The sequence below is a fragment of the Geotrypetes seraphini genome, chromosome 4 (genome assembly GCF_902459505.1).
Source record: "Geotrypetes seraphini chromosome 4, aGeoSer1.1, whole genome shotgun sequence".
Classification (NCBI taxonomy): Eukaryota; Metazoa; Chordata; class Amphibia; order Gymnophiona; family Dermophiidae; genus Geotrypetes; species Geotrypetes seraphini.
In genome coordinates, this window is record NC_047087.1 from 177,881,555 (window position 1) to 177,908,021 (window position 26,467).

A 26,467-nucleotide genomic window follows, 5' to 3' on the forward strand; every position below is an offset into this window, starting at 1 on the left:
AACTTTGATCTCTGAACTATAAACTGTTAAAAGGAAATCAAAGTAAAATGAATTTTACCACACACAAAGCCTGTACTGGTGGAAGATATGCATGCTACAATGGAATGTTCATATTTGAATCTTAGTGCTAAAAATCATTGCTTGCTACTCATAGCAATGGTGATTTACTAAGGGCACACAAAGATAAGATCACACCTTTGTTGCACTGTAGCCCATGTTATTAGGCTAACTCCTATAAGCAACTAAACCAACAAATCAGTTATCACAGAAGGGCATTTTCAATCTGTATATAAGCCATTTATTCAGAATAGCAATTATGAGAACTAATACTAAAACTTAATTCAATTAAAAAATACATCAGAAAATAATTTGTCTCAACTCGCAGATCCTGCTAACAGAGAACTTAATAAGATTACTAATTATAAAATGGAAAAGATTTATACCACCTTCAATCTACTATTGCTGCTTGAACTCATTAGTTCTAATCCTCACCATGCTTTGCACTGCCTGATAGACCAATCTGCTTCCACTGTCAGTTTCTCCTCTTCATAATCATGTTGTCTTATTTTAAAATAGCTCTTTGAATAATAGTACATAAGACTGGAAGAAAATCGTATCAAGGCACAATACCCATCCCATATTACAGCAGAAATCTGCTTACATGGGTCATCACTGCATTTATTCTGGGTGGGTTTTGCCATCTTCCTCTCAACCTACAATATCTGTAAATTTCCTCTTCCGATAGCTCTGTACCAGCCTAGAAGCTGTGATCTGAGATGCCTGTCCCTTCTCCCAGCACTGGAAGTCATTGAGTCCCTTCTGTCCAGCTCGAAATAGGGATCGTTCTAGTTCATCCAGCTTTGCCACCAAAGCAGAGGTATCCTCATTGTATGCATTTTGGGAGGAATCCATGATGCGCCGGAAACGTCCAACAAATGTCTAAGAAAGAAGATTTATATGAGTATCTACAACTACAACCCCTTCCCCCCCCCCCCTTCAACAAATACCAGTCAAATGACTGTCTATATTCTGGCAATGCAGCAGACCAGAAATCTTGACTTCAGGTCAGTAGCTTTATTTCCAACACCACAGTGGAGGATATCAGTAATTGTTCTGGCAGATTTTTGGCTTTATGCTAACCTTTCTGGTTAACTATTCCCAAATCCACTTCAGTGCAAGATGGCTGCAAAATGAAATCATCTATGTTATTTAATTCATTTTGTTTTTATATAAAAATTAATTTTCCAGGCCTGCTTTGCCTAATGATATTAGTGAAAAATAAGATCACCTATCTCAAGTAAGTAACCAACTATACCCTGATTTATAGTACTACATAAAATGCTGAAATGGGCACACTATGAAATTTATTGGTCAAAGCATGTAGTATCCTTTAATATACTTCATTGGCAGGTATATTACTTAAGTAAAAAAAACAGACAGCCATACTAGTAACCACACCCCTGAGAAACTCTCTTGTTTCACTTCCTAACATTCATGATTTCTTGTTTCAGCTCAACTGAAACTCAAAATGTCCTTTCCAAAAAAGATACCATATTCAAGAGGGCAGTGATGTCCCAGTTCTTACATTGCTCATTATTAGTACTTTATGCCAAAGTTATTTTCCTTTGCCACTTAAAAGGAAGTTGTGTCAAACCGTATTGCTGACCCTTCACCCAGTTTCTAAAATCTTTCTTTCTTAGGGAAACCGAGAAATAGGAAGAAACAGGATGATATTTGGGGGGGGGGTAAGGATGACATGTTTTAGAACCCACATAGTTAAAAACAAAACCCTGTGGGATCATGCATTCTTATCTGCCACACTCTGCAATGGATCTCAGTCCTGCTTTTCTAAATTATCAATTTGTTTAGTCACCAGTTGCAGATGATATCCAGTTGCTCATATCATGTAAATTTCCGCTTCCCCCTACCACCAACTTCCACTGTACTTCCCTTTTAAATTTTTGTAAACCGTGTTGAGCTCTATATTTATAGAGAAGATGCGGTATATAAGCTTAAGGTTTAGTTTATCTGCCTTTCTCCAGCTCTAGTGGCCTGCGGGGAGGCTATGCCCAAAGCTCCCGCTCCTCCTCACTGTGACACGCAACACATGGTTCAAAGGCACTCTTCAGCTGCCCATCTAGCACAAATAAGGCATGATATAGGGATATTAGGGTCAGAGGACTCCATTCCTAAAAAATTTGAGGCAAAACAAGGCGTTTTAATGGAGTTTGAGAACTTAGGGAAAAAAAATTGGGAAATCCAACATGGCCAATGCAGCAGCGATTTGATGCCAAAAAATCAGCTTTAAAACACTTTAGGGCTGACCAAAAAGAAGAAATTAGATGCTTACCTGCTAATTTTCTGTTAGGCTGTAGACTGGTTTAGTCCTTACAAATGGGTTATATACCTCACTGCTGCCAGCAGGTGGAGACTGAGAACAAACTTGTATATCAGGATAGATTCCCCTCTTGCAATCCAGTCTGCCAAATAGCCAAGCAGAACCTAGGAAAGACTTCAACTGAAAACAGTAAAACACACTCCGAGCAAGAGTGTAAAAACAACAAACACTGGTAAATAACTGTTGGAACATGTGTAGAACTAAACCCTGGTATAGAAAATATCCCCACAGCTCACCAGCTGAGCCATAGCCACTGTTCTTAATTCTCCCCAGACCTAGAAAAATTCTAGAACCCGCAGAAAAAACAAAATCTGCAATCGAGCAAAACAAAAACCTGCAATCACCACACAAAGACAGACAGGGTGGGGGACTATACCAGTCTACACACTAACAGAAAGAAAATTAGCAGGTAAGAACCTAATTTCTCCTTCTGTAGCGCCTGGTAGACTGGTATAGTCCTTACAAATGGGATGTACCCATTAAGGGTGGGACCTCTGAAGGGCCGACACCAGAACATGTTCACTGAATACTGTGTCCGGACGCGCTTGAACATCCACACGGTAGTGTCTGACAAAGAAATGCAGAGAAGACCAAACTGCAGCCTTGCAAATATCCACTGGAGGCATTAGAGAAGCCCAAGAAGCTGCCTGACCCCGAGTGGAATGAGCTTTGAGAAACTCTGGAAAAGACCTTTTCTTCAGAAGATAAAGCGGAAGCAATAGTCTCCTTGATCCAACGCGCAATAGTAGCCTTAGAAGCGCCATCCCCCTTACGAAGACCCGCTATAAGGACAAAGAGATGATCGGATTTCCTGATCTCCTAGGTCCTCTGCACATAAGAGCGAAGGACCCAACCGACATCCAACTTGCGCAACTGTCTCTGCTCGAAAGAGCCCTCCCGGCTACCCAACACTGGGAGGACTACTGCCTGATTGACATGAAAAGGAGAAACTACCTTTGGCAGAAAGGAAGAAGCAGGCCTCAATACAACCTGCTCCCTAGAAAACTCCAAGAAGGGAGCCCTACAAGAGAAAGCCTGTAGCTCAGAAACACATCTAGCAGAAGTAATAGTCACCAAGAAGGCCGCTAGAAGAGTAAGGTCCTTCAAAGAACAGTCGCCCAACGGTTCAAAGGGAGGGTGCACTAGAACTGACAAAACCAGATTTAGATCCCAAGAAGGAACAGAGGGTCGTACGAGAGGCTTGAGCAATTTGGCCACCCGCAAGAAGTGAATCACATCAGGAATGGCAGTCAAACGCTGACCTTTCAACAACCCACAAAAGTCTGACAAGGCCGCAAGATGAACCCGGAGAGACAACCAAGCCAGTCCCCTATCCAGGCCATCTTTCAAGAACTCTAAGATGGTAGGTAGAGAAGCGCGAAAAGAGACCACTCCACACACAGTACACCACTCCTCAAATACACGACAAATCCTCATATAAGCCCGAGAGGTGGAAAGCCTCCGGGACCCCAAGAGAGTTGAGATCACTTTATCTGAATACCCCTTCTTACCTAGGCAATCCCTTTCAAGAGCCAAGCCATAAGACAGAAGAGTAACAGATTGAACATTGGAATGGGACCTTGAGTCAGAAGGTTGTCCAAGAGAGGAAGAAGATCTGCCACCAGATGCCTCACCAGATCCACGTACCACAGCCGCCTGGGCCAGTCCGGAGCTACCAGCACCACCAGGCCCAGATGACAAACTATGCGGAGAAGAACTCTGCCCACTAATGGCCACGGAGGGAACACATACAAAAACCCCTCCGTTGGCCATGGTTGAACCAGAGCATCTGCAACGACTGAAGAAGTGGGGCGTTTTGGCGTTGACACTTGTGGTCATCAGGTCCATGAGGGGCTGACCCCAAGACTGCACTATCAATTGAAAGGCCACGGGGCTTAGACATCATTCTCCGAATCTAGCAAGGGACAACTTAGGAAGTCTGCTTGAACATTCTCCACTCCAGCTATGTGGGAGGCTAAAATTTCTTGAAGGTGCAACTCCGTCCAGACCATGACCAGAGCCCCCTTCTGTGCCACCACAGTGCTCCTGGTATCCCCCTGATGATTGACATAGGCCACCACCGTGGCATTGCCCGAAAGAACCCTGACTGACTTGCCCATCAGAAAGCCTGGTAGGCTAACAGCGTCAGACAGATGGCTCTGGTCTCCAAGACACTGATCGACCAAGAAGCTTCCTGCGTGGACCAGGTGCCCTGAGCCGAGTGACCTAGACACTGAGCCTCCTAACCAAGAAAACTGGCATCAGTGAGCAGCACCATCCACTGTGGCTGGTCCAGACTCATCCCTTGAACAAGCTGGAAGGTTTGGAGCCACCAACCAAGATTGCACCGAGCCAAGCCCAGAAGCGGAACAGGATGATCCAGACTGTGACTCTGAGGCGACCACCTCCGAAGAAGAGCATACTGAAGAAGACGCATTTGGGCCCGCGATCACTTCACTACATCAAGGAAGCCACCATCGACCCCAAGACTTGGAGGAAATCCTGCACCTGAGGATACCGGGACAGTATAAGCAGGTGAATCTAAGATTACAATTTGCTTACCCAGGCCTCCGGAAGGAAGACCTTCCCCAAGGAGGTGTCGAACAGCACTCCTAGATACTCCAGGCACTGAGATGGAAACAACCAGTTCTTGGAAAGGTTGACTACCCATCCCAGCGACTGCAGAAACTCCACCACCCAAGCCGTGACCCGGGTGCACTCCTGGAACGACTTCGCTCGAATCAACCAGTCGTCCAGGTAGAGATGAACTAGAATGCCCTCTTTTCGCAACGCCACCACAACGACCCCCATCACCTTGGTGAACGTCTGCGGAGCTGTGGCCAGGCTGATAGTGTTGCCCCAAGATCGTAAAGTGCAGGAAGCGATGATGGAAGGCCCAAATAGGAATGTGCAAGTAGGCCTTGGTCAGATCTAGAGAGGTCAGAAACTCTCCTGGCTGAACCGCCAGAATTACAGACTGCAGAGTTTCCATGCAGAAGGAAGGCCCTATTGACCACCTTCAAATCCACGATGGGCCGAAAGGTCCCTTCTTTTTTTGGCACCAAAAAGTAAATCGAGTACCAACCTGTGCCCCACTCCTGCGGGAGAACTGGAACTACTGCGTGGAGATCTAACAATCTTTGAAAGGTCTGGCGAAAGACCTGCTGCTTCCATGCCATCTGAAAGGGAGAAGCGAGAAAATGGTTTGGCAAGGAACGGGCAAACTACAAAGCATAACCGTCCAGAATCACCTCCAGAACCCACTGATCGGACCCGATGTCTGCCCATTTTGGATAAAAATCCCTCAGCCGGGCGCCCACCGGAACCAAGACGAGCGCTGGCAAGGAGTCATTGGGCAGGATGGGCAACAGGGAACCCAGCAAGGGCGCTACCCGTACCCCGGTGGGCCCCACAAAAGGACTGCATGTGCTGGAATAACCTGCCTCCAGAGAGCACATGAGACTGAAAAGAAGTAGCCCCTCGACCAGGGTGGAAGAGGCGGATATCACGCCCTTGAGTAGCCCCACCTCGAGCTAGCGGCCTAGGCCTATCCTCAGGCAAACAAAGCACTTTAGAATCAGTGAGAGTCTGAACCAATTTGTCCAGGTCCTCACCAAACAAGAAAGATCCTTTAAAAGTAAACTTTGTCAACTTAGCTTTGGATGCCGAATCCGCTGACCATGCGCGAAGCCACAAGGTACGGCAAGCTGCCACTGCAAATGCCAACAATTTGGCAGAAGCTTGCAAGATGTCATACATAGCATCTGAAAGATAAGAAGCACCCAATTCAATCTTTGCACCTTGCGCTTGAGCTCTACGCTTGTGGAGATGGCGCGATATACAAACCTAAGATTTAGTTTAGTTTAGCAATTCCCAATCCTGAGATTTACTTTCAAACACATGCTCGGCCCAGCAAAAACACGCCCGAGCCTCCAGCCCGCCACACATTGCCGCCTAGACCGCAAGAGCTGTCACATCAAAACTCTGTTTAAGGAGGGAGTCCAACTTATACTCCTCCGGGTCCTTCAAGGCCGCACCGTCCTCAACAGGCAAGGTATGCCTCTTAGAGATGGCCGAGACCACCACATCCACAACAGACGACTTCAGTGTGTCCCTATCCCCTTCAGGAATGGGATACAGGCGGGCCATGAAGCGCACAAAACGAAAGGGAGCTTCCGGCATTTGCCACTATGCGAGCATAATGTTCCGAATATCCTGATGCATATGAAAAGAGCAGGAAGCAGAGCGAATCCCCTTATGCAAGGGGTCCACCATACACGGGGGCTCCGACACTGTCCTCAAATTGCAAAACCGAAGAGACCTGAAGAATTAGCTCATGAAGTTCCTCCCGTTGAAAAATGCACACCAAACAGACGCATCTTCGCCAGATGGGGGGTGCTCGAACCCCTCACTGGAGGAATACGGCCCCTCAAGAGGATCCTGGTAATCTCCCCAAAGGTCCAGATCCACATCAATACTATCTTGCTTCTCTGGGCAAAAATCCTCATCCTCGGGCGCTTGGATGAGAGAGTAGTAGAGAAGGGCAAAACCGCCGCTCTATGGGGCTGCACCGGGGAAGATGTCGAGGGCAACCCTCCCTTCCCTCGAGATCCCCAGAGTGGACACGGAACCTCCAGCCACCAGCACATAAGCTTTACATAGTGCCAACATAAATTCAGGGGTAAAAACCCCCAATGGCCCCAAGGGACTCCCTGCCCCAATAGGAGACCCTGCCATACCTTATCCTGTATTTTCAGAACAGGAGGGAGGTCACCTGAGGTAACAGAAATGAAGGAGGAGGTTCCCGTCGAAATTGGACCTGAAACCACCAAAATCGGAGCTCCTGTGGCCTGTCGTGTCCAAAAAGCCTGGGACTTTCCTGACGCTGAGACCGAGGAACCGACCGACGCGAAAAGGGAATCCCCAGCCGCTCCAGCAGTAAGGGAATCCTTCGCGAGGTACATGTGGCGGGGTGCCCTGGTCGCCAGCAACCGCTACCGACGAGACTCCTCCACCGCTCCGGCCTGCACAACACTTGCACAGGCTGGCCATGAGTACCTCGCGTCTGTAGCACAATGAGCACTGTGCTGAAAAACGCCCTAGCTGTAATAAAAGTGCTGGTTAGATGAGAAAAAAACCAATACAAATGGCAGTTTTAAAGGGAATTGAGCCCTTTAGACCGGCACACCTCAGGATTTTTTTTTTTCTTCACTTAGTCAGAACAGATTCCATGGCTCTCAGAGCTGGAGGGCTGACTAACCAGGGGGCCAGGCTGCCATCTAAGGCACCTCTACAAAAATGTGGGGAGGTGGAGGAAGGTGGGGGGATGGACCCAGCACGAGACCCGCCGAGTTTAACACCCCCGAGGTCAGAAGGATCCACAAACAGGATCCGTCCAAGCTCTATCTGGCACAAAAGAGGAACATAAGAAGTTGCCTCCGCTGGGTCAGACCAGAGGTCCATCGCGCCCAGCAGTCCGCACCGGCCCATCAGGCCTATAGCCTGTAAGGTGATCCTTGTCTAAGCCCTATACCGTATTTTCACGCATATAACGCGCGCGTTATACACGATTTTACAAACCGTGCATAACCTTGCGCGTTATACGCGTGAGTGCGTTTTACAACTTTTTTTTTCAATCCGATCGGCATCCCCCCTGCGAACCGGCATCCTCCCCCCCCCCGCTCGCATCAACCCCCCTCCCCCGCGATCCTACATCCCCCCAGCACCAAACATCTCTTATCCGATTGGGCACCGGCACCAGCACCAATGCACAGGACGTGCCAGTGCCCGAAGATCCTCCCTCGTTGGTTTGGGCTGGGCTGGGCGGTGCGATGCAGGAGAGATAATCCTTCTTCCTATGGATCCTCCCTCGTTGGTTTGGGCTGGGCTGGGCGGTGCGATGCAGGAGAGATAATCCTTCTTCCTGCGCCGGGCTGGACTAGGCTTTGAGCATTTGCGCATGCTCAAAGCCTTCTGGTCTCGCTCTCTCCGAGAAGAGAATCTCGGAGAGAGCGAGACCAGAAGGCTTTGAGCATGCGCAAATGCTTCTGGTCTCGCTCTCTCCGAGAAGAGAATCTCGGAGAGAGCGAGACCAGAAGGCTTTGAGCATGCGCAAATGCTCAAAGCCTAGTCCAGCCCGGCGCAGGAAGAAGGATTATCTCTCCTGCATCGCACCGCCCAGCCCAGCCCAAACCAACGAGGGAGGATCCGCAGGAAGAAGGATTATCTCTCCTGCATCGCACCGCCCAGCCCAGCCCAGCCCAAACCAACGAGGGAGGATCTTCGGGCACTGGCACGTCCTGTGCATTGGTGCTGGTGCCGGTGCCCAATCGGGTAAGAGATGTTTGGTGCTGGGGGGATGTAGGATCGCGGGGGATGGGGGGTGACGCGAGCGAGGGGGGAGGATGCCGGTTCGCAGGGGGGATGCCGGATCGGATTGAAAAAAAAAGTTGTAAAACGCGGGTAAGCGAGCGGGGGGGGGGGGGGGGAGGATGCCGGTTCGGAGTAAGCGGGAGGAGGTTTTAGCATGCGCGGTATACGCGTGTGCGCGCTATATTAAATTTTTTAAACATAAATTTGTGTTCCCCGCGCGCTATACCCGTGTGCACGTTTTACACGGGTGCGCGTTATATGCGTGAAAATACGGTAATCCCTTTTTTTTTTCTCTCTCTCTATCTATACTCTTTCTATGACCTATCTCAACCTCTATCTGTATCCCTCAATCCCTCTATCCTTCAGGTATTTATCCAATCCTTCCTTGAAACCCCGTAGTGTACTCTGTCCTATCTCAACCTCTGGTAGCGCATTCCAGGTGTCCACCACCCTCTGAGCGAAAAAGAACTTCCTAGCATTGATTCTAAACCTATCCCCTTTCAGTTTCTCCGAGTGCCCCCTTGTATTTGTGGGTCCCAATAGTCTGAAGACTCTGTCCCTTTCTACCTTCTCTATGCCTTTCATGATCTTGAAGGTTTCTATCATGTCTCCTCTGAGTCTCCGCTTTTCCAGGGAGAAGAGCCCCAGCCTTTCCAACCTATCTGCGTATGAAAGGTTTTCCATACCTTTTATCATTTTCGTCGCTCTTCTCTGGACCCTCTCAAGTATCACCACATCCTTCTTGAGGAACGGTGACCAGTACTGGACACAGTACTCCAGATGCAGGCGCACCATCGCACGATACATCGGCATGATGACTTCCTTCGTCTTGGTCTTCCTTCTTAATAATACCCAACATTCTGTTTGCTTTCTTTGAGGCTGCTGCACATTGTGCCGTTGATTTCAAAGTTGTATCCACCAGCACACCCACGTCCTTTTCAAGGTTACTTTTCCCTAGTCCTAATCCCCCCATTTTGTAACTGAACATCAGGTTCTTTTTCCCTATATGCATGACCTTGCATTTCTCTATATTAAAGTGCATTTGCCATTTGTTTGCCCACTCTTCCAGTTTGTTTAGGTCCCTTTGTAGGTCTTCACATTCTTCCGCAGTTCTAACCCTGCTGCAGTTTGGTGTCATCCGCAAATTTTATAACTTCACACTTCGTTCCCATTTCCAGGTCGTTTATAAAGACATTGAACATCAGCGGTCCAAGGAATCCAAAACAAAATTCCAATAGTACTAAGAGGGGAGCCGAATTAGTCTTACCACTTGCTTTAATGGAGAGTGAGGAAGACTGAATTGCAAGAAGGGAAGCTATCCTGATATACAAGTTTGTTCTCAGTCTCCACCTGCTGGTAGCAGTGAGGTATATAACCCATTCGTAAGGACTATACCAGTCTACCAGGTGCTACAGGATTTTAGAAGAGGGGAACAATGCTCTTGCTGTAGAAAAAGTCAAAACATTGACCACCCACTCCCCCTCCAATTTTCTCCATAGGCTGTCATAGCCTGTACTCACAGACCATGTGCAGGGGAAAAGGTGTTGCAGCCTGCTTCAATTCCTTGAAAGAGTAGCTGGTTCTGGAGCAGTGGTCTCAAACTCGCGGGCGCCAGGTACTATTTTGAGGCTCTCTGTATGTTTATCATAATCACAAAAGTAAAATAAAACAGTTTTTTGATTATATGTCTCTTTAGCTATAAATTACAATATTATTATTAAGACTTAGCCAAAAGGAAAGATTTATAAATTATAAAGTTTTACCTCATGCAATATTGTCATTTCTTTAATAAGACATTAACTATTTTTTCTGAGGCCCTCCAAGTACCTATAAATCCAAAATGTGGCCCTGCAAAGGGTTTGAGTTTGAGACCACTCTTCTGGAGGGATTTTTTACCTCAATTCAAAGAACAATGAAAAGAGAAGGGGGGTGCAAAACTGCAGCCAACACCGTGAGCACCCCGAAGGACACTGCTGATGCCTAACAGTCTGCGCTCAAGCTCCTGACCAAGTCAAGGAAGCGAGCAAATGCTGAGGGCCCAGAACTCTGAGCTCTACAAATATTAAGCAGATTGGCTGTACAGGTCTCCAAAGGTCACCTGCCAGCTGTCGACCGTCTGCTCCTCTCCAAACAGGCACAGCCGGTCCTGGAGCCACATACTACTGAAAAACACCATAAAAAAAAAAAAAAAAAGAAATAAAGGGAGTAGATCGCAAGGCTGCCGCGACGACCACCATCACCTTGGTGAACGTCCGGGGAGCCGTGGCCAGCCCAAAAGGAAGCGCACAGAACTGATAGTGCCGACCCAAGATCGCAAAGCGCAGGAAACGCTGATGAGAGGCCCGAATGGGAACATGCAAGTAGGCCTCCGTCAGATCGAGAGAAGTGAGAAACTCCCCCGGCTGAACCGCCAGAATGACCGACCGCAGAGTTTCCATACGGAAAGAGGGAATCTTGAGAGCCCTGTTGACCCCTTTCAAATCGAGGATGGGCCGAAAGGTCCCCTCCTTCTTGGGCACCACAAAGTAAATGGAGTACCTTCCCATGCCCCACTCCAGAGGGGGCACCGGCACAACTGCCCTGAGATCTAGCAAGCGCTGAAGGGTCTGGCGAAAAGCCTGCGTCTTCCCAGGAGTCTGACATGGAGAAGCGAGGAAAAAATCCGGCAGAGAGCGGGCGAACTCCATCCCGCACCACCTCCAGGACCCACTGATCGGACGTGATCTCGGCCCATTTGGGGAAAAAGTCGCGCAGCCGGGCCCCCACCGGAACCAACGGGGGCGCCGGCAAGGCGTCATTGTGCAGGACGGGAAGCGGGGGAACCAGCGGAGGGATTCCCTGCCCCCCGACGGGCCCCCCGAAAGGGCTGCATGCGCTGGAAGAACCGACCCCGGGAAAACCCCGGAGACTGGAAAGAAGCAGCCCCACGCCCAGGGTGATACTTGCGAAATTCCCGCAAATGCCCCCGGGCCGCACCACCCCGAGACGCAGGGCGGGCACGGTCCTCCGGCAGACGGGGAACTTTCGAGTCCGACAGAGTCTGAATCAACTTATCCAAGTCCTCTCCAAATAAAAACGACCCCCGAAAGGGAAATTTAGTAAGCTTAGCTTTGGACGCAGCATCCGCCGCCCAAGCGCGCAGCCACAACACACGCCTTGCGGCCACGCCAAAAGCCATAGACTTAGCCGAGATCCGCACCAAGTCATATAGAGCATCTGAGAGGAAAGAGGCAGCCATCTCAATCTTCGCTACCTCCTGATCCACCAGAGACCAGTCATCAGACTCTCGATCCAAGACACGCTCCGCCCACCGAAACACGGCGCAAGCGACCAGTCCCCCACAAATAGCCGCCTGGACCCCAAAAGCAGAAACCTGAAAATTTTGCTTAAGAATGTTCTCCAACTTGCGCTCCTCAGAGTCCCGCAAGGCAGAACCGCCCTCAACAGGCACGGTATGCCGCTTGGAAATTGCCGAGACCACCGCATCCATGACTGGCGAAGCTAACGTAGCCCGATCCCCTTCAGGAATGGGATACAGGCGAGCCATGCTGCGCGCCAGCCGAAACGGCGTCTCCGGCGTTTTCCACTGCTCCAGAACAATATCCCGAATATCCTGATGCATAGGAAAAGAGCGGGAAACGGAACGGATCCCCCGTAACAGAGGGTCCCCCACACGCGGAGTCTCCAGCGGCGCGTCCTCAAAACCGAATAAACCTGTTGAATAAGGTCAGGCAGCTCATCTCTCTGAAAAAGGCGCACCACGGACGCCTCTTCACCGACGAACGGGAAACCCGACAACCCGCCGCCAGCTTCTGTCCCCTTCAGAGGGTCCTGTAATTCCTCAGAAGGGTCCAGGTCCTCCTCCAGACCGACACGTTCCTCCGACCACAAATCTTCGTCCCACGACACCCGCGGACGCTTGGACAAGGGAGGCGGCGGAGGGGACGTCACGCCAGACGAGAGAGGCAAAGCCGCAGGGAGCGCGGAGGAAACCCCACCCCCCAAAACCCCCTGGGCGCAACCGGGACCCCCAGCCGCCTGAAAATAGGCTCTGCATAAAGAAAAAAAGAAATCGGGAGAAAAACCCCCCGAGGGTCCCAAGGGACTCCCTGCCACAGCAGGGGACCCAGCAGAAACCTGCCCCTGCATAGTCAAAACAGGGGGAAGGTCACCTGAGGTGGAAGACAAAATGGAGGGGCCAGACAGAGAAGATGGCGGTTTTCCCGCCAAAAAAGCTCCCTCCATAGCCTGAAGCGGCTGAGAAACCTGAACAGTCTCAGCCGCTAAAGCAGGCAAGCCGGCATCAGCTGTCAAAAAATCAGCTGAGAGGGAATCCTCTAAAACCCGACCGTCGGCGGCTCGGGGAATCCCTCCGTGGGCGGACGGAGAAGACCGGGCTTCCCCACCGTTCCCTGCCGACTCGCGAGGCACCATCGGCGGGGAGCTCTGGGCGCCTGCAGCCGCTGCCGACGGAGCTCCTCCACCGCACCGGCCTGAACACCGCTTGCACAGGCCGGCCGCGAGTGCCTCGCGTCTGGAGCACAATGAGCAATTTTTCCCTTTAGAAGTGCTCATTGCTCCATACGCGACCTAGCTGTAAAAAAGTGCCGGTTAGTTGAAAAAATACAGTAAAATACAGTTTTCTTAAAGGGAAACAACCCTCCAGACCAGCACTACCTCAGGATTTTTTTTTTTTTTTTTTTTTACAGAACAGACTCCACAGGCTCTCGAAGCAATATGCCTTGCTTGATTTAGGGGGCAAGGCTTACTGCTGAGGCTCCTATAAAAAAATGTGGGGAGGTGGAGGAAGTGGGGGGAGGGACCCCGCTCGAGACCCGCCGGGTTTGACACCCCCGAGGTCGGACGAACCCCCAAACAGGGTCCGCCCAAGCTCCGTCCGGCCAAAAACAGGGACAATAAACCCCCTAAACAAGTTCCAACAGCCCTACCAAGGGAGATGGGTACAGATCACATCAACACCTGCTGGAGACTGAAAGAAGACTGAGGGAAATAGAGAAGGGAGGATAGTATATACTGTCCCAAAGTTTTGTTTTCAGTCTCCACCTGCTGGTCATGATTGGATATATACCCATTTGTAAAGATTAACCTCTACTGGTCTGGAGAGTGCTAAAGAACTATTTTTTCTGAGGCCCTCCAAGTACCTATAAATCCAAAATGTGGCCCTGCAAAGGGTTTGAGTTTGAGACCACTCTTCTGGAGGGATTTTTTGCCTCAATTCAAAGAACAATGAAAAGAGAAGGGGGGTGCAAAACTGCAGCCAACACCGTGAGCACCCCGAAGGACACTGCTGATGCCTAACAGTCTGCGCTCAAGCTCCTGACCAAGTCAAGGAAGCGAGCAAATGCTGAGGGCCCAGAACTCTGAGCTCTACAAATATTAAGCAGATTGGCTGTACAGGTCTCCAAAGGTCACCTGCCAGCTGTCGACCGTCTGCTCCTCTCCAAACAGGCACAGCCGGTCCTGGAGCCACATACTACTGAAAAACACCATTAAAAAAAAAAAAAAAGAAATAAAGGGAGTAGATCAGAACTAGAGAATGACACAGGGACAAGTTTTCCTCAACCCTGCGGAAACTCATTTTCCTGTCCCTGCCCCATTCCTGCAAGCTCATGCCTTAAACACTTTAAAATCATGTGTGTTAGAAGCTTATGCGGTGAAGGTAGAGCTTACAGGAATGGGACAGGGATAGCGAAAACACTGGCGGGGATGGAGTGGAGAAATTGAGTTCCCGCAGGGACAAATTTGTCCCCATGTCATTCTCTAATCAGAACGACACCATGGGGTGGACGGAGACGTGCATAGATGGATCAGAAACTGGTTAGAGGGTAGGAAACAGAGGGTAGGGGTGAAGGGCCACTACTCTGACTGGAGGAAGGTCACGAGTGGTGTTCCGCAGGGCTCGGTGCTCGGGCCGCTGCTATTTAATATATTCATAAATGATCTAGAAACAGGGACGAAGTGCAAGATAATAAAATTTGCGGACGACACTAAACTATTTAGTGGAGCTCGGACAAAGGAGGACTGTGAAGAATTGCAAAGGGACTTAGACAAACTAGGGGAATGGGCAACGAGATGGCAGATGAAGTTCAACGTTGAGAAATGTAAAGTATTGCATGTGGGAAACAGAAACCCGAGGTACAATTATACGATGGGAAGGATGTTATTGAATGAGAGTACCCAAGAAAGGGACTTGGGGGTAATGGTGGACATGACAATGAAGCCAACGGCACAGTGCGCAGCAGCCGCTAAGAGAGCGAACAGAATGCTAAGTATAATCAAGAAGGGTATTACAACCAGAACGAAAGAAGTTATCCTGCCACTGTATCGGGTGATGGTGCATCTGCATCTTGGTTGCCATACCTTAAGAAGGATATGGCGTTACTCGAGAGAGTTCAGAGGAGAGTGACACGTCTGATTAAAGGGATGGAAAACCTTTCATAAGCTGAGAGATTGGAGAAACTGGGTCTCTTTTCCCTGGAGAAGAGGAGACTAAAGGGGATATGATAGAGACTTACAAGATCATGAAGGGCATAGAGAGAGTAGAGAGCGACAGATTCTTCAAACTTTCAAAAAATAAAAAAACAAGAGAGCATTCAGAAAAGTTGAAAGGGGACAGATTCAAAACAAATGCTAGGAAGTTCTTCTTTACCCAACGTGTGGTGGACACCTGGAAAGCGCTTCCAGAGGATGTAATAGGGCAAAGGGGATAGAAGGATATAGATAGAGGATTGCTGCACAGGTCCTGGACCCATTGGGCTGTCGCGTGAGCGGGCTGCTGGGCACGATGGACCCCAGGTCTGACCCAGCGGAGGCATTGCTTATGTTCTTAATGCTCGACTGCAGAAGGAAGAAATGAAAGGGGCAGCAGAGACTAGGGATAAGGAGGAGGAACTGGAAAGCTGTGATTGACATCAGCAGAATGCTCGCAAGCACGCATGGATAACCCTAAGGTTCAGCATACCATTCCTATTATACTGGAATCTGTATTGTGAAGCCTGCAGTTTTTGATCTCTAAGCATTCCTATATTCAAAATACATACCTGCAATATAGTCTTTGCAATTTCTGGATTTTCAGGACTTTCAAAGTGTAGCAACTGAGATCCAAATCCATAGTAATGTGGGCCCAGTTTGTGTAAGTCGACCACATTGGCATCTGCATTGAACACAGTCCTCCAGCCTTCTCTGTAAATCTTGGGCAACTCAACCGAAAGAACTCGTCGCTTTTGATCATACAGACCTTTCACCAACCAAAGTGGCAGTTCCATCTTTGAGCCCTGTGTGCAAAGAGGACAAATTGATCCTAAATTCAAAATTAACTAAATTTTAGACCATATGCCAAATCAGCAACCTTTTCTCTAAGAACTATATGTAAGCACTTTTAATTTAAAATTTATGTGAATGATAGCTAGTTGGTCATTCTAAATATAATAATTTTCAAACCTACATCCTGAACTGAACTATTTGTGTCCACCAATTTATAATTGTTTGGTGTCTGTAGAATGACAGAAACAGAAGTTAGCAAATTTTGGATGCCGTTTCACCATGGCATTCAGAAATGACATTGTTGTACCCAGGTTTCACTGCTTGTTGTTATGTGCATCCACATCAATTTCATTCCAATGTAGCCTTTTCCTTGCCCCCACATCCCTAGAACTCCTATTTAAATGCAACTTAATATTAAAAATAAGCATAAGAGAATTAAAAAAGAAAAAAAGCTGCTAGTAAATCCATCAAGATAGCCAAAACCTTGTTCAAAAAATAGAGATTTTAAGACTCTGGAAAGATATAAAAAAATGGTTCTTCAAACAAAGCACAACTGGTATAGAATTCCAGATATCAGATCCAGCAACCTCAACATACAAGGCGAGGATAAATCTAAACCCATTGTAACATCAGAGGTGTAAAACCAACAAATGCACCTTTTGATGAATGAAGGGCAAGAACAGTATGGCCTGAGAAAAAAAAATTAAGATAAGGAACAATTTAACCATCTTGAGGTCATTCTCAGAATGCGATCTCAATAAAGAGATTAGGGCCTAGATTCACTAAATCCACCGATCTTACCCGATCCGTTGGCGATCCGTGGCAGGCCGACTGATTCACCAACCCTCTTCATGCAAATGGGGGCGATCGGAGGCACATCCCTCACCGACATGGTTCGATACAGAGCGATCCTGATGTTTGCATAGACCATCTACTTTGCCTGCAGATGGTCTGCGCATGCGTTTGCTGTCCGTTTTTTGTGGGTTTTTTTTACTTTTTTACTCGCCCAGGCTCTCCTGCTCTCTGCCACCCTTCCCTGCAGTGCGAGCCCATTTAACCCGCAGGTTTAAAGCAAAGTTGCACTGCGGCGTGTTCCAGAACTTAACAGAACACGCTGTAGTGCAGCTCTACTTTAAACCTGTGGGTTAAAACCACGGAGTCGGAATGAATTATTTTTTTGTTGCTTGCTGTCACGGAGTTACCACAGAAGTTCTTTCAGCAAGATGAAAAGAGTCAGCCACAAATAGCAAAACTTCAGCCAGCCTGAAATGGCAGCTCTTCAGTGGGACACAGCGAGAAATGACTCCCTGCCCCTCTGTTCTCCAGCTGTGCCTTCCTATATGTGACGCTGGGCTTGACCACCGTATATACTGTTTTCTATTTACTACTGTTCGTTTTTATTTATTGGCAACTCTGGCTTTATCCTGCACTACAAGCACTTGAAGGTCCTCCAGGCCTCTCACAGGGCTGTACTCTTTTCTTTTTACTTCAAGAACTTGGGCTCAATTGGGCACCTTTCCCTGTGTGCACCGCTTTTCTGGTATGGAGGGTGGGTTGTGCGCTGTCAGTCCAGAGAGGCAGGGCAGCAGAGACATGAGCGACTGGTCCCCAGCAGTCGCTTAACATAAGAACATGAGAATTGCCGCTGCTGGGTCAGACCACTGGTCCATCATGCCCAGCAGTCCACTCACGCGGCGGCCCTCTGGTCAAAGACCAGCACCCTATCTGAGACTAGTCCTACCAGCGTAACTCCTTGTTCATTATGAACTTGTCTAACTTTGTCTTGAATCCCTGGAGGGTGTTTTCCCCTATGACAGATTCCAGAAGAGTGTTCCAGTTTTCTACCACTCTCTGGGTGAAGAAGAACTTCCTTACGTTCGTACAGAATCTATCCCCTTTCAATTTTAGAGAGTGCCCTCTCGTTCTCCCTACCTTGGAGAGGGTGAACAACCTGTCTTTATCCACTAAGTCTATCCCCTTCAGTACCTTGAATGTTTCGATCATGTCCCCTCTCAATCTCCTCTATTCGAGGGAGAAAAGGTCCAGTTTCTCTAATCTTTCACTGTACGGCAACTCCTCCAGCCCCTTAACCATCTTAGTCTCTCTTCTCTGGATCCTCTCGAGTAGTACCGTGTCCTTCTTCATTTACGGTGACCAGTGCTGGACACAGTACTCCAGGTGAGGGTGCACCATGGCCCAGTACAGTGGCATGATAACTTTCTCCGATCTGTTCGTGATCCCCTTCTTTATCATTCCTAGCATTCTGTTTGCCCTTTTCACCGCCGCTGCACATTGCGTGGATGGCTTCATCGACTTGTCAATCATAATTCCCAAGTCTCTTTCCTGGGAGGTCTCTCCAAGTACTGCCCCAGACATCCTGTATTCGTGCATGAGATTTTTGTTACCTACATATATCACTTTACACTTATCCACGTTGATCCTCATCTGCCATGTTGATGCCCATTCCTCAAGCCTGATTATGTCACGTTGCAGATCTTTGCAATCCTCCTATGTCTTCACTACTCTGAATAACTGTATCGTCCGCAAATTTAATCACCTCACTCATTGTACCGATGTCCAGATCATTTATAAAGATGTTGAAGAGCACGGGTCCAAGCATCAAGCTCTGCGTCACCCCACTGGTGACTCTTCCAGTCCGAGTATTGTCCATTTACCCCCCACTCTCTGTTTCCTATGCTCCAGTCAGTTTTTAATCCACGTGAGAATTTCACCCTCGATTCCATGGCTCGCAATTTTCCGAAGTAGTCGTTCATGTGGAACCTTGTCAAACACCTTCTGAAAATCCAGATATACAATGTCGACCAGGTTGCCCTTGTCTATCTGTCTGTTTACTCCCTCAAAGAAGTGTAGCAAGTTCATCAAACACGATCTGCCTTTGCTAAAACCGTGATGACTGGTCCTCATCAGCCCGTGTCCGTCAAGGTGATCAATGATGCGGTCCTTTATAAGTGACTATCATCTTTCCCGGTACCGAGGTCAGATTCACCGGTCTGTAGTTTCCTGATCTCCCCTCGAACCTTTCTTGAAGATCGGCATAACATTCGCCACCTTCCAGTCTTCCAGAATCTTTCCCGATTTGATCGACAGATTGGCTATTAGTTGAAGCAGTTCAGCTATGGTCTCTTTCAGTTCCTTGATGACCCTTGGATGGATACCATCCGGTCCCGGGGATTTATTGCTTTTAAGCCTATCAATCTGCCTACACACCTCCTCTAGACTGACTGTCAATCCAGTCGGCTTTCTGTTTTCGTTTCCAGCATATAGCCTGATTGGTTCCGGTATGTTGTGTAAATCTTCTTTGGTAAATATAAATGCAAAAAAATGTGTTCAGTTTGTCGGCGATTGCTTTGTCCTGCTTTAGTGCTCCCTTTATTCCATGGTCATCCAACGGTCCCACCGCTTCCTTCGTGGGTCGTGTCCCCTTAATATATCAAAAGAACGGCTTGAAGTTCTTCACCTCCTTGGCTATTTTTTCCTCGTAGTCTCTTTTGGCCCCTTTTACCGCCTTATGGCACCTGTGTTGATGTTGTTTGTGCTTGTTCTAGTTTTTGTCCGTTTTTGACCTTTTCCATTCCTTAAACAAAGTTTTCTTGTCTCTGATCGCTTCTTTCACCTCTACAGTGAACCACGCTGGTTCTTTGTTCTTTTTCCTCTTTGATCCCTTGTTGATACGCTTCTTTGTTGATCGGCCAGCCCAGTCGGTGTTCCTAATTTTTTTTAGTGAATCCCTGCCTACCTACATTTGCATGCGTGGATCGGACGTGGATACGCTCAGGAGAAAGGTCGCAAGGGGTCAGGACATGATCGATGGGCTTAATGCAGGGGTGTCCAATGTCGGTTCTCGAGGGCCGCAGTCCAGTCGGGTTTTCAGGATTTCCCCAATGAATATGCATGAGATCTATTTGCATGCACTGCTTTCAATGCATATTCATTGGGGAAATCCTGAAAACCCGACTGGATTGCGGCCCTCGAGGACCGACATTGGACACCCCTGGCTTAATGAATCTAGCCTTAAGTTCTTACTTGCTAATATCTTTACTTGTAGATACCCTGTTTCCCTGAAAATAAGACCTATCCCCAAAATAAGCACTAACATGATTTTTAAAGATGCTCCTATATAAGCCCTACCCCAAAAATATGCCCTAGTTAAGATCGACTCCTGAAGGCCCCAACCCCCTAAATGTCCCCAACACTCTCTGACTCCATCCCCGATACTAGTGCTGCTCGATTCGCCAGAGTCATCAGTTCAGCGACTCCCACCCTGGTGAGACCTGACATACCTCCACTCCGAGGCCTCTTACAGCAGCTGTGGCAGCAGCGTTTTCTCCCTCCCCCCACCCAGCCTTTGTGCAGCATCTTTCCTCCCCTCTCGCCCATTCCCTTGTGCAGCTTCTTTCTATCCCTCCCTCCCATCCCCAGGTGCAGCAGAACCCCACCGAAGAATTGGGGTGGAGGAAAGGAAGGGAGAGATGATTGTTGTACATGAAAAAAATAAGACATCCCTGAAAATAAGCCCCAATGCGTTTTTTTGACCAAAAATTAATATAAGACATGGTAGGTATGTCATTCTGGACAGATTGGTAATATCCATATGCTCATGAGAAAGCATCCACTCCAGCTTTTTAATCTCTCCTCCTTCATTAGAGGGCTCTGCTGCCCCCTTCAGTTTGAACCAAAGCAGGTGATAGATCCATATAGAAACACATGTGAAAGGGTGTGGCAGGGGTGCCCACACTTTTTGGGCTTGCGAGTTACTTTTAAAATGACCAAGTCAAAATGATCTACCAACAATAAAATAAAAAAAAAAAAAAAAATACAAAGCACACTGAAAAGCAGAGAAAATGTTAATTATCATTCATATTCCAGGGTTTTTTCAAAGAGGTCAAGGCAGATGACTCTATGCAATCTCACCTCAGTAACAACCATACAAAAATAGACAAATATATCTCCTCCCTTTTTACTAAACTGCGATAGCAGTTTTTAGCACAGGGAGCTGCGCTGAATGCCCCATGCTGCTCTGGACACTCATAGGCTCCCTGCGCTAAAAACCGCTACTGCGGTTAAATAAAAGGGAGCCATACTGCAAAATATAGACAGCAGATATAAATTCTCAAAATGGACGCATTTTGATCACTAAATTGAAAATAAAATAATTTTTCCTACCTTTGTTGTCTGGTGATTTCATGAGTCTCTGGTTGCACTTTCTTCTTCTGACTGTGCATCCAATATTTCTTCCCTTCTTTCAGCTTCCTGTATGCTTCCTCTCCTCCAACTTTTTCTTTCTTTCTCCCTGCCCCCTTCTTTCTTTCTGTCTCCCTTTCTTTATTTCTCTTTTCATGCCCCCTTTCTTTCTGTCTCTGTTCCATTTTTCCTTCTGTTTCACTTCTTTCTTTGTCTCCCTGCCCTCTTCTTTCTGTCTCCCTGTCCTCCCCCAAGCCACTAGGTTTGCCGCCGCCGCCATCAGGGAACAGGCCCCCAAGCCACCGCCACCCCAAGCTCTCCTTGCAGAAGCATTGCGCTGAGCAGCATTCCGCTCTCCAACGCCAATTCTGACGTCAGAGAAGAAGTTCTGGGCCAGCCAGGCAGCGATTGTCTGGCCCAGAACTTTCTCGATGATGTCAGAATCGATGTCGGGGAGAGGAATGCTGGTCAGTCCGACGCTTCTGCGGGAAGAGCTTGGAGCAGCGGTGGGGGACGTCGGGGAGAGGAAAGCTGATCGGCAAGGTAGATCGGGACGGCAACATGAGTCTATCACGGAGTCCAGGATGGGCTCCGCGATTGACTCGCGTTGCCTTCCCGATCTACCGGTCGATCGCGATCGACGTATTGGGCACCCCTGGGGTATGGGGAAACTCCTCGAATTACAACTTTGTTCTGCTCTGAAATCTCAAACAAACATGTTTAATATTGCCATTGAACAATCAAAACAGCAAAACAAACAAGTCAAGGAAAAACCTTTGTGTTATAGCAATACAGTGGTACCTTGGTTTACGAGCATAATTCGTTCCAGAAGCAAGCTCTAAACCAAAATACTCGTATATCAAAGCGAGTTTCCCCATAGGAAATAATGGAAACTCGCTTTGATACGTTCCCACCCCCCTGAGGCCAGCGGCGCTGCTCTATCCCCCCTCCACGAGAACCGGCATTGCTCCCCCCGAAGGCCCCCCCTGCGATCCGACACCCTCCCCCCATGACCTGAAGTCCCCCAGACCCACCCGAACCCGCTTCTTACTTTCATCTGGCCTCGGCACCGGCACAGGAATGTCCTGTGCGTTTGTGCCGGTGCCCGAAGATCGGCCTCCTCTTCTGTGCTGGGCCTTGAGCATCTGCGCATGCTCAAGGCCTGTGAGTTCACGTTCTCTCCGAGATCTCTGAGAATCTCGGAGAGAACGTGAACTCGCAGGCCTTGAGCATGCGCAGATGCTCAATGTCCAGCACAGAAGAGGAGGCCAATCTTCGGGTACCAGCACCAACGCACAGGACATGCCGGTGCCAAGGCCAGATGAAAGTAAGAAACGGGTTCGGGTGGGTCTGGGGGACTTCAGGTCGCGGCGGGGGGGGGGGGGGGGGGGAGTGCCGGATCATTGGGGGGGGGGGGGGGGGCGCTCGCAAATCGAGGCACGCTCGGATTCCGAGGCACCGATTTTGCGAATGTTTTGCTCGTCTCGCAAAACGGTACACTCGTAATCCGAGGTACCACTGTATATAATTCTTCATACACTCTGGATATAATCAAAACAAATGTCTAAGTCCGATTTGGCCTAGGGTGCTAGTTGCCCATCCATTATCGAAAAATATGTCCACACATTTTTTTTCCTGAAAATTGTCTACTTCTACGTTCAGGCATTTGATCGTCCAAGACCACTAGTACGTCTATCTTTATACCACATTCTCGTCCAAAAAGTCATCCAAATCCAAAACACCTAGAACAAGACCTTTTGGACATGGGAGGGGCCAGCAAAGTGATGGACTGGCCATCCAGACATGGGAACAAAGTAGTGAGGCACCTTACAGGGCACTGCTGTGAACTTCCCAAAAGAGTGCCACACAAACATCTCACCACAACTCCCTTGCAGGTCATGATGAGTCCCCTCAAACATCCCCAAAACCTACTACACCCACCTTTCTACAACCCCAATAACCCTTATGGCTGCAGGTGCCACCTATATGGCAGTACAGTAGGGGGTTGGTGGACTCACATTTTCCATTATGAATGCAGTGGTTAGAGTGGCTTATGGGCCTGGGTCCTCCTCTCTATGGTTCACTAGTCCACCACCCAGACTACTTAAGCCACCTATGTGCAGCTCTACTAGGCTTTCCTATGCCAGGTGCTGATGTTCTGGAGGCAAATATGTATGTTTTTATTCCAATTTTTATGGAAGAGGTAGCATTTTAGATTTCCCTTAAATTTATCTAAGTTTTGTTCAGCCCTGATATGAATTGGCAAGGAATTCCATACTGTGGAGGCCGTTACTGCGAATGAAATGGTCCAACGTGTACTAATGATTTTCAAGGACGGTGTATGAAGAAGATGTTGAGAGGAAGATCTTAGGACTCTTAAAGGTTCATGTGAAATAAGAAGGAAGCTTGTGAATGAAGATCGGTTCTTTGGTATTTTGTGAGCTGAAGGAGAGAATAGCTACTTTGTATATGTAACCACTTGTAATCTCTGGCTAACTAATGTGAACCGCCTAGAACTCTTCGGGGTATGGCGGTATACAAAAATAAAGTTATTATTATTATTATATAATTTGATCTACCACATCTCCTTTCCGGGTCAGGGGCATCTGTACAGAAGCGCTTAACTGACGATGCAGTGTCATAGTTTACAGGCTCTAACAGGGCTTTGCAACCCAGATCTCAAGCTTTCTGCTCCTCATGACCTGTGGAGTGACCAGAGGGGGCTAAGTCCATGGGTTCTGCACCCTCCCCTTGCGTGCCCTACTGAATGCGGGACAAGGACGCTCCTCAGCTGAACATCCATTTCAAAACTGGCATGATATGGTGTCTAAACCACCCGAGGATTCCATAATTGATTTCCACCAAAATTGAAGCAGAAGGCTTTTAAAATAAAATTGGTAAATCCAAGATACCCACCATGGCAGCATTTTGGCGCCATTAAACAGCCCATGGGAGCAAAACTAAGACCAACATCACTCAAAATAGGATTTTAGAAGTGAGGAATCCTTGGCATAACCTTAGTTTTGTTAAAATAAGACATAGCCCGATTTTCACATGTAATGAGCTATTCTCACAGACTTGCCATGTGCTATGCCTGCATCATCTTCTTACTGCAGAGGAAATGGAAAAGGGAACTTCTGCCTCAGACAAGCAAAGGGGTGGCTCTAGCAGATTGTCTTTTCAGGCTGCCTTTTATTCCGGTTCCAAAAACCTGAAACCCTTGATCCCTCATTCTTCCACATAATTCATCGGGGGAGGGGGGGGCATAGCCAACCTCAGCCAAGACTCCAGTCCAGTCGCAGAGTCAAACTAGCCTGTGCTTGAGCGCCTGACTCAGTAGGCTGACTCAGAAGGGGCAAGCATCACACCCAGGGGATCTGACCCTGATCTCCCAAATTAAGGTTACCATTTTTCAGGTCGCAAAAATCCAGACACATGGCCCCACCCTCACAACCTCCCCTTCTTTTCCGACAAGCTCCGGCCACATCTGGAGGGCCTGGAGCATACATGGATGTGTGCGACATCATCAGCACATACTCAGATGCTCTCCAAAGCCAAAGCTCATTGGGGCTTTCCAAGTCTGTCTGGGACCCCAGATAATCCTCTAAAAAGAGGACGTGTCTGGGGTTTTATGGATGTCTGGTAACCCTATCCCAAGTGTTATGCAGGCCAGCCAGGCAAGTACAAGTATGACCCTCCTGGCTACAGACCCAAACGTCTGACCCTTCTCCCAGGCAGAGCTGTTTCAGGACTACTGGGACCCTCTTAGCAGAAGGAAGCCTCAATAAAAGATTAGATTAAGATACAAAAATAAAAAAATCTAATGCAGAGCAGCTGAAAAGACATCTTTTCAACTTGCTTGCAGAATTAAAATGGAGAGAAGGGGCATTGGGATACTTAACCCATTTGCAAGGCATCTAAGCTGTTTGCATAGGAAACAATACTTTTTGATATAGCCTTCAATCCATAACCCTACTCCCCACTGCCCTCCAACCCAGCCAGATTAACCATTCTCCTTAACTGTATTCATGACATCCCGTTTGTTTGTCTGTCTTGTCTGTTTAGATTGTAAGCTCTTTCGAGCAAGGACTGTCTTCTTTGTGACTCTGTACAGCGCTGCGTATGACTGTTAGCGCTATAGAAATAATTAATAGCAGTAGTAGTATTTTTTATACCCTGAAAAATCCCACTCCTTGGCATGGTTTACGATGGTTCACCTTTAGGATCCGTCAGCAAGCGAAACCTACTTTACCCAGAACGTAAATATCCCAGCAGTTTAAGCACCCGACAAATTATTCCCCAACTCCTTACTCCCCGCTCTCACCAACGGAATGTTCTCGCTGTCACCACTCTTTTCCAGGAAGCCCAGGCGGAGCAGGCTGCTCTCGGTGCGACAAGGCAACTTCTCTTGAGACATCAAGACATCCTCCAAAGACAGCAAGTTTTCCTCGCGCCCTAATCCCGGGGGCACCGGGCAATAACCCTCCGACATAGCAGCACGGACACTCGAAACTACCGCCTCGAGGTCACGCGCAGGGGGAGGGGCTGTACCAGGGCTGCCGCCGGACAACGAAGTCGTCAGTGCGCAGGCGCGTCATCTACCGAATCACTAACGTCACTTTCCAGACGCTGATGCTACCGAATAGGGACGTCATCGATTCGCGCAAAAGATGGGGTTTGAAAAAAAAAAATATTTGGACATAGAGACGGGAGGGCCCATGGGAATGTTTTTTTTAACCATGTTTGTGGATGCTGCTGGTGATAGAGGCTGATGTGTTATTTTGGATAATTAGGGGTGGGGTTCATATTTATTATTTTGCTGTGTTCTATTTATTGCAGGATGTTTGCAAACTACTGAAAATATGGTTAATAGACTACTAGTTAATATCCCTGCTCTTTTATTATTATCCTGTTTATTTCCTCTATTACCACTGGCGGCTTTTTGGGTACTGTAGCGGCTTTTGTTATCTGATCCCTTCTAAGGCGTGTCATAATTTGATGTTTCACGGAAAGGTTTTAGGCGTGCTTAACGAAAAGTTGCCAGTGCCGCTAGTCAAGAAAGACACTTAAGATATGATTTTAAGTGTAGCAATCGTAAATACCATTTCTAAGAATTTTGTAATAGTAAATCATATAAAAATGACTGCTAGTGAGAATACTGAACATTATATACAATAAAAAGAAAATAGTTTCCCAGCGCAATTGTAGGTG

At 48.0% G+C, this 26,467-nt stretch overlaps 1 protein-coding gene across 1 annotated transcript; it reads right to left on the reverse strand.

Moving 5' to 3' along the window:
• Positions 1-271: 271 nt before the first annotated feature.
• On the reverse strand, positions 272-25,871 carry GINS3 (GINS complex subunit 3). The gene is made up of 3 exons (XM_033942885.1): positions 25,581-25,871; positions 15,832-16,065; positions 272-939 (listed from the first exon to the last, which is right to left on the reverse strand). Exons 1-3 carry the CDS (start codon positions 25,746-25,748, stop codon positions 709-711), a joined length of 633 nt encoding a protein of 210 aa, XP_033798776.1. The 5' UTR covers positions 25,749-25,871; the 3' UTR covers positions 272-708.
• Positions 25,872-26,467: the final 596 nt, after the last annotated feature.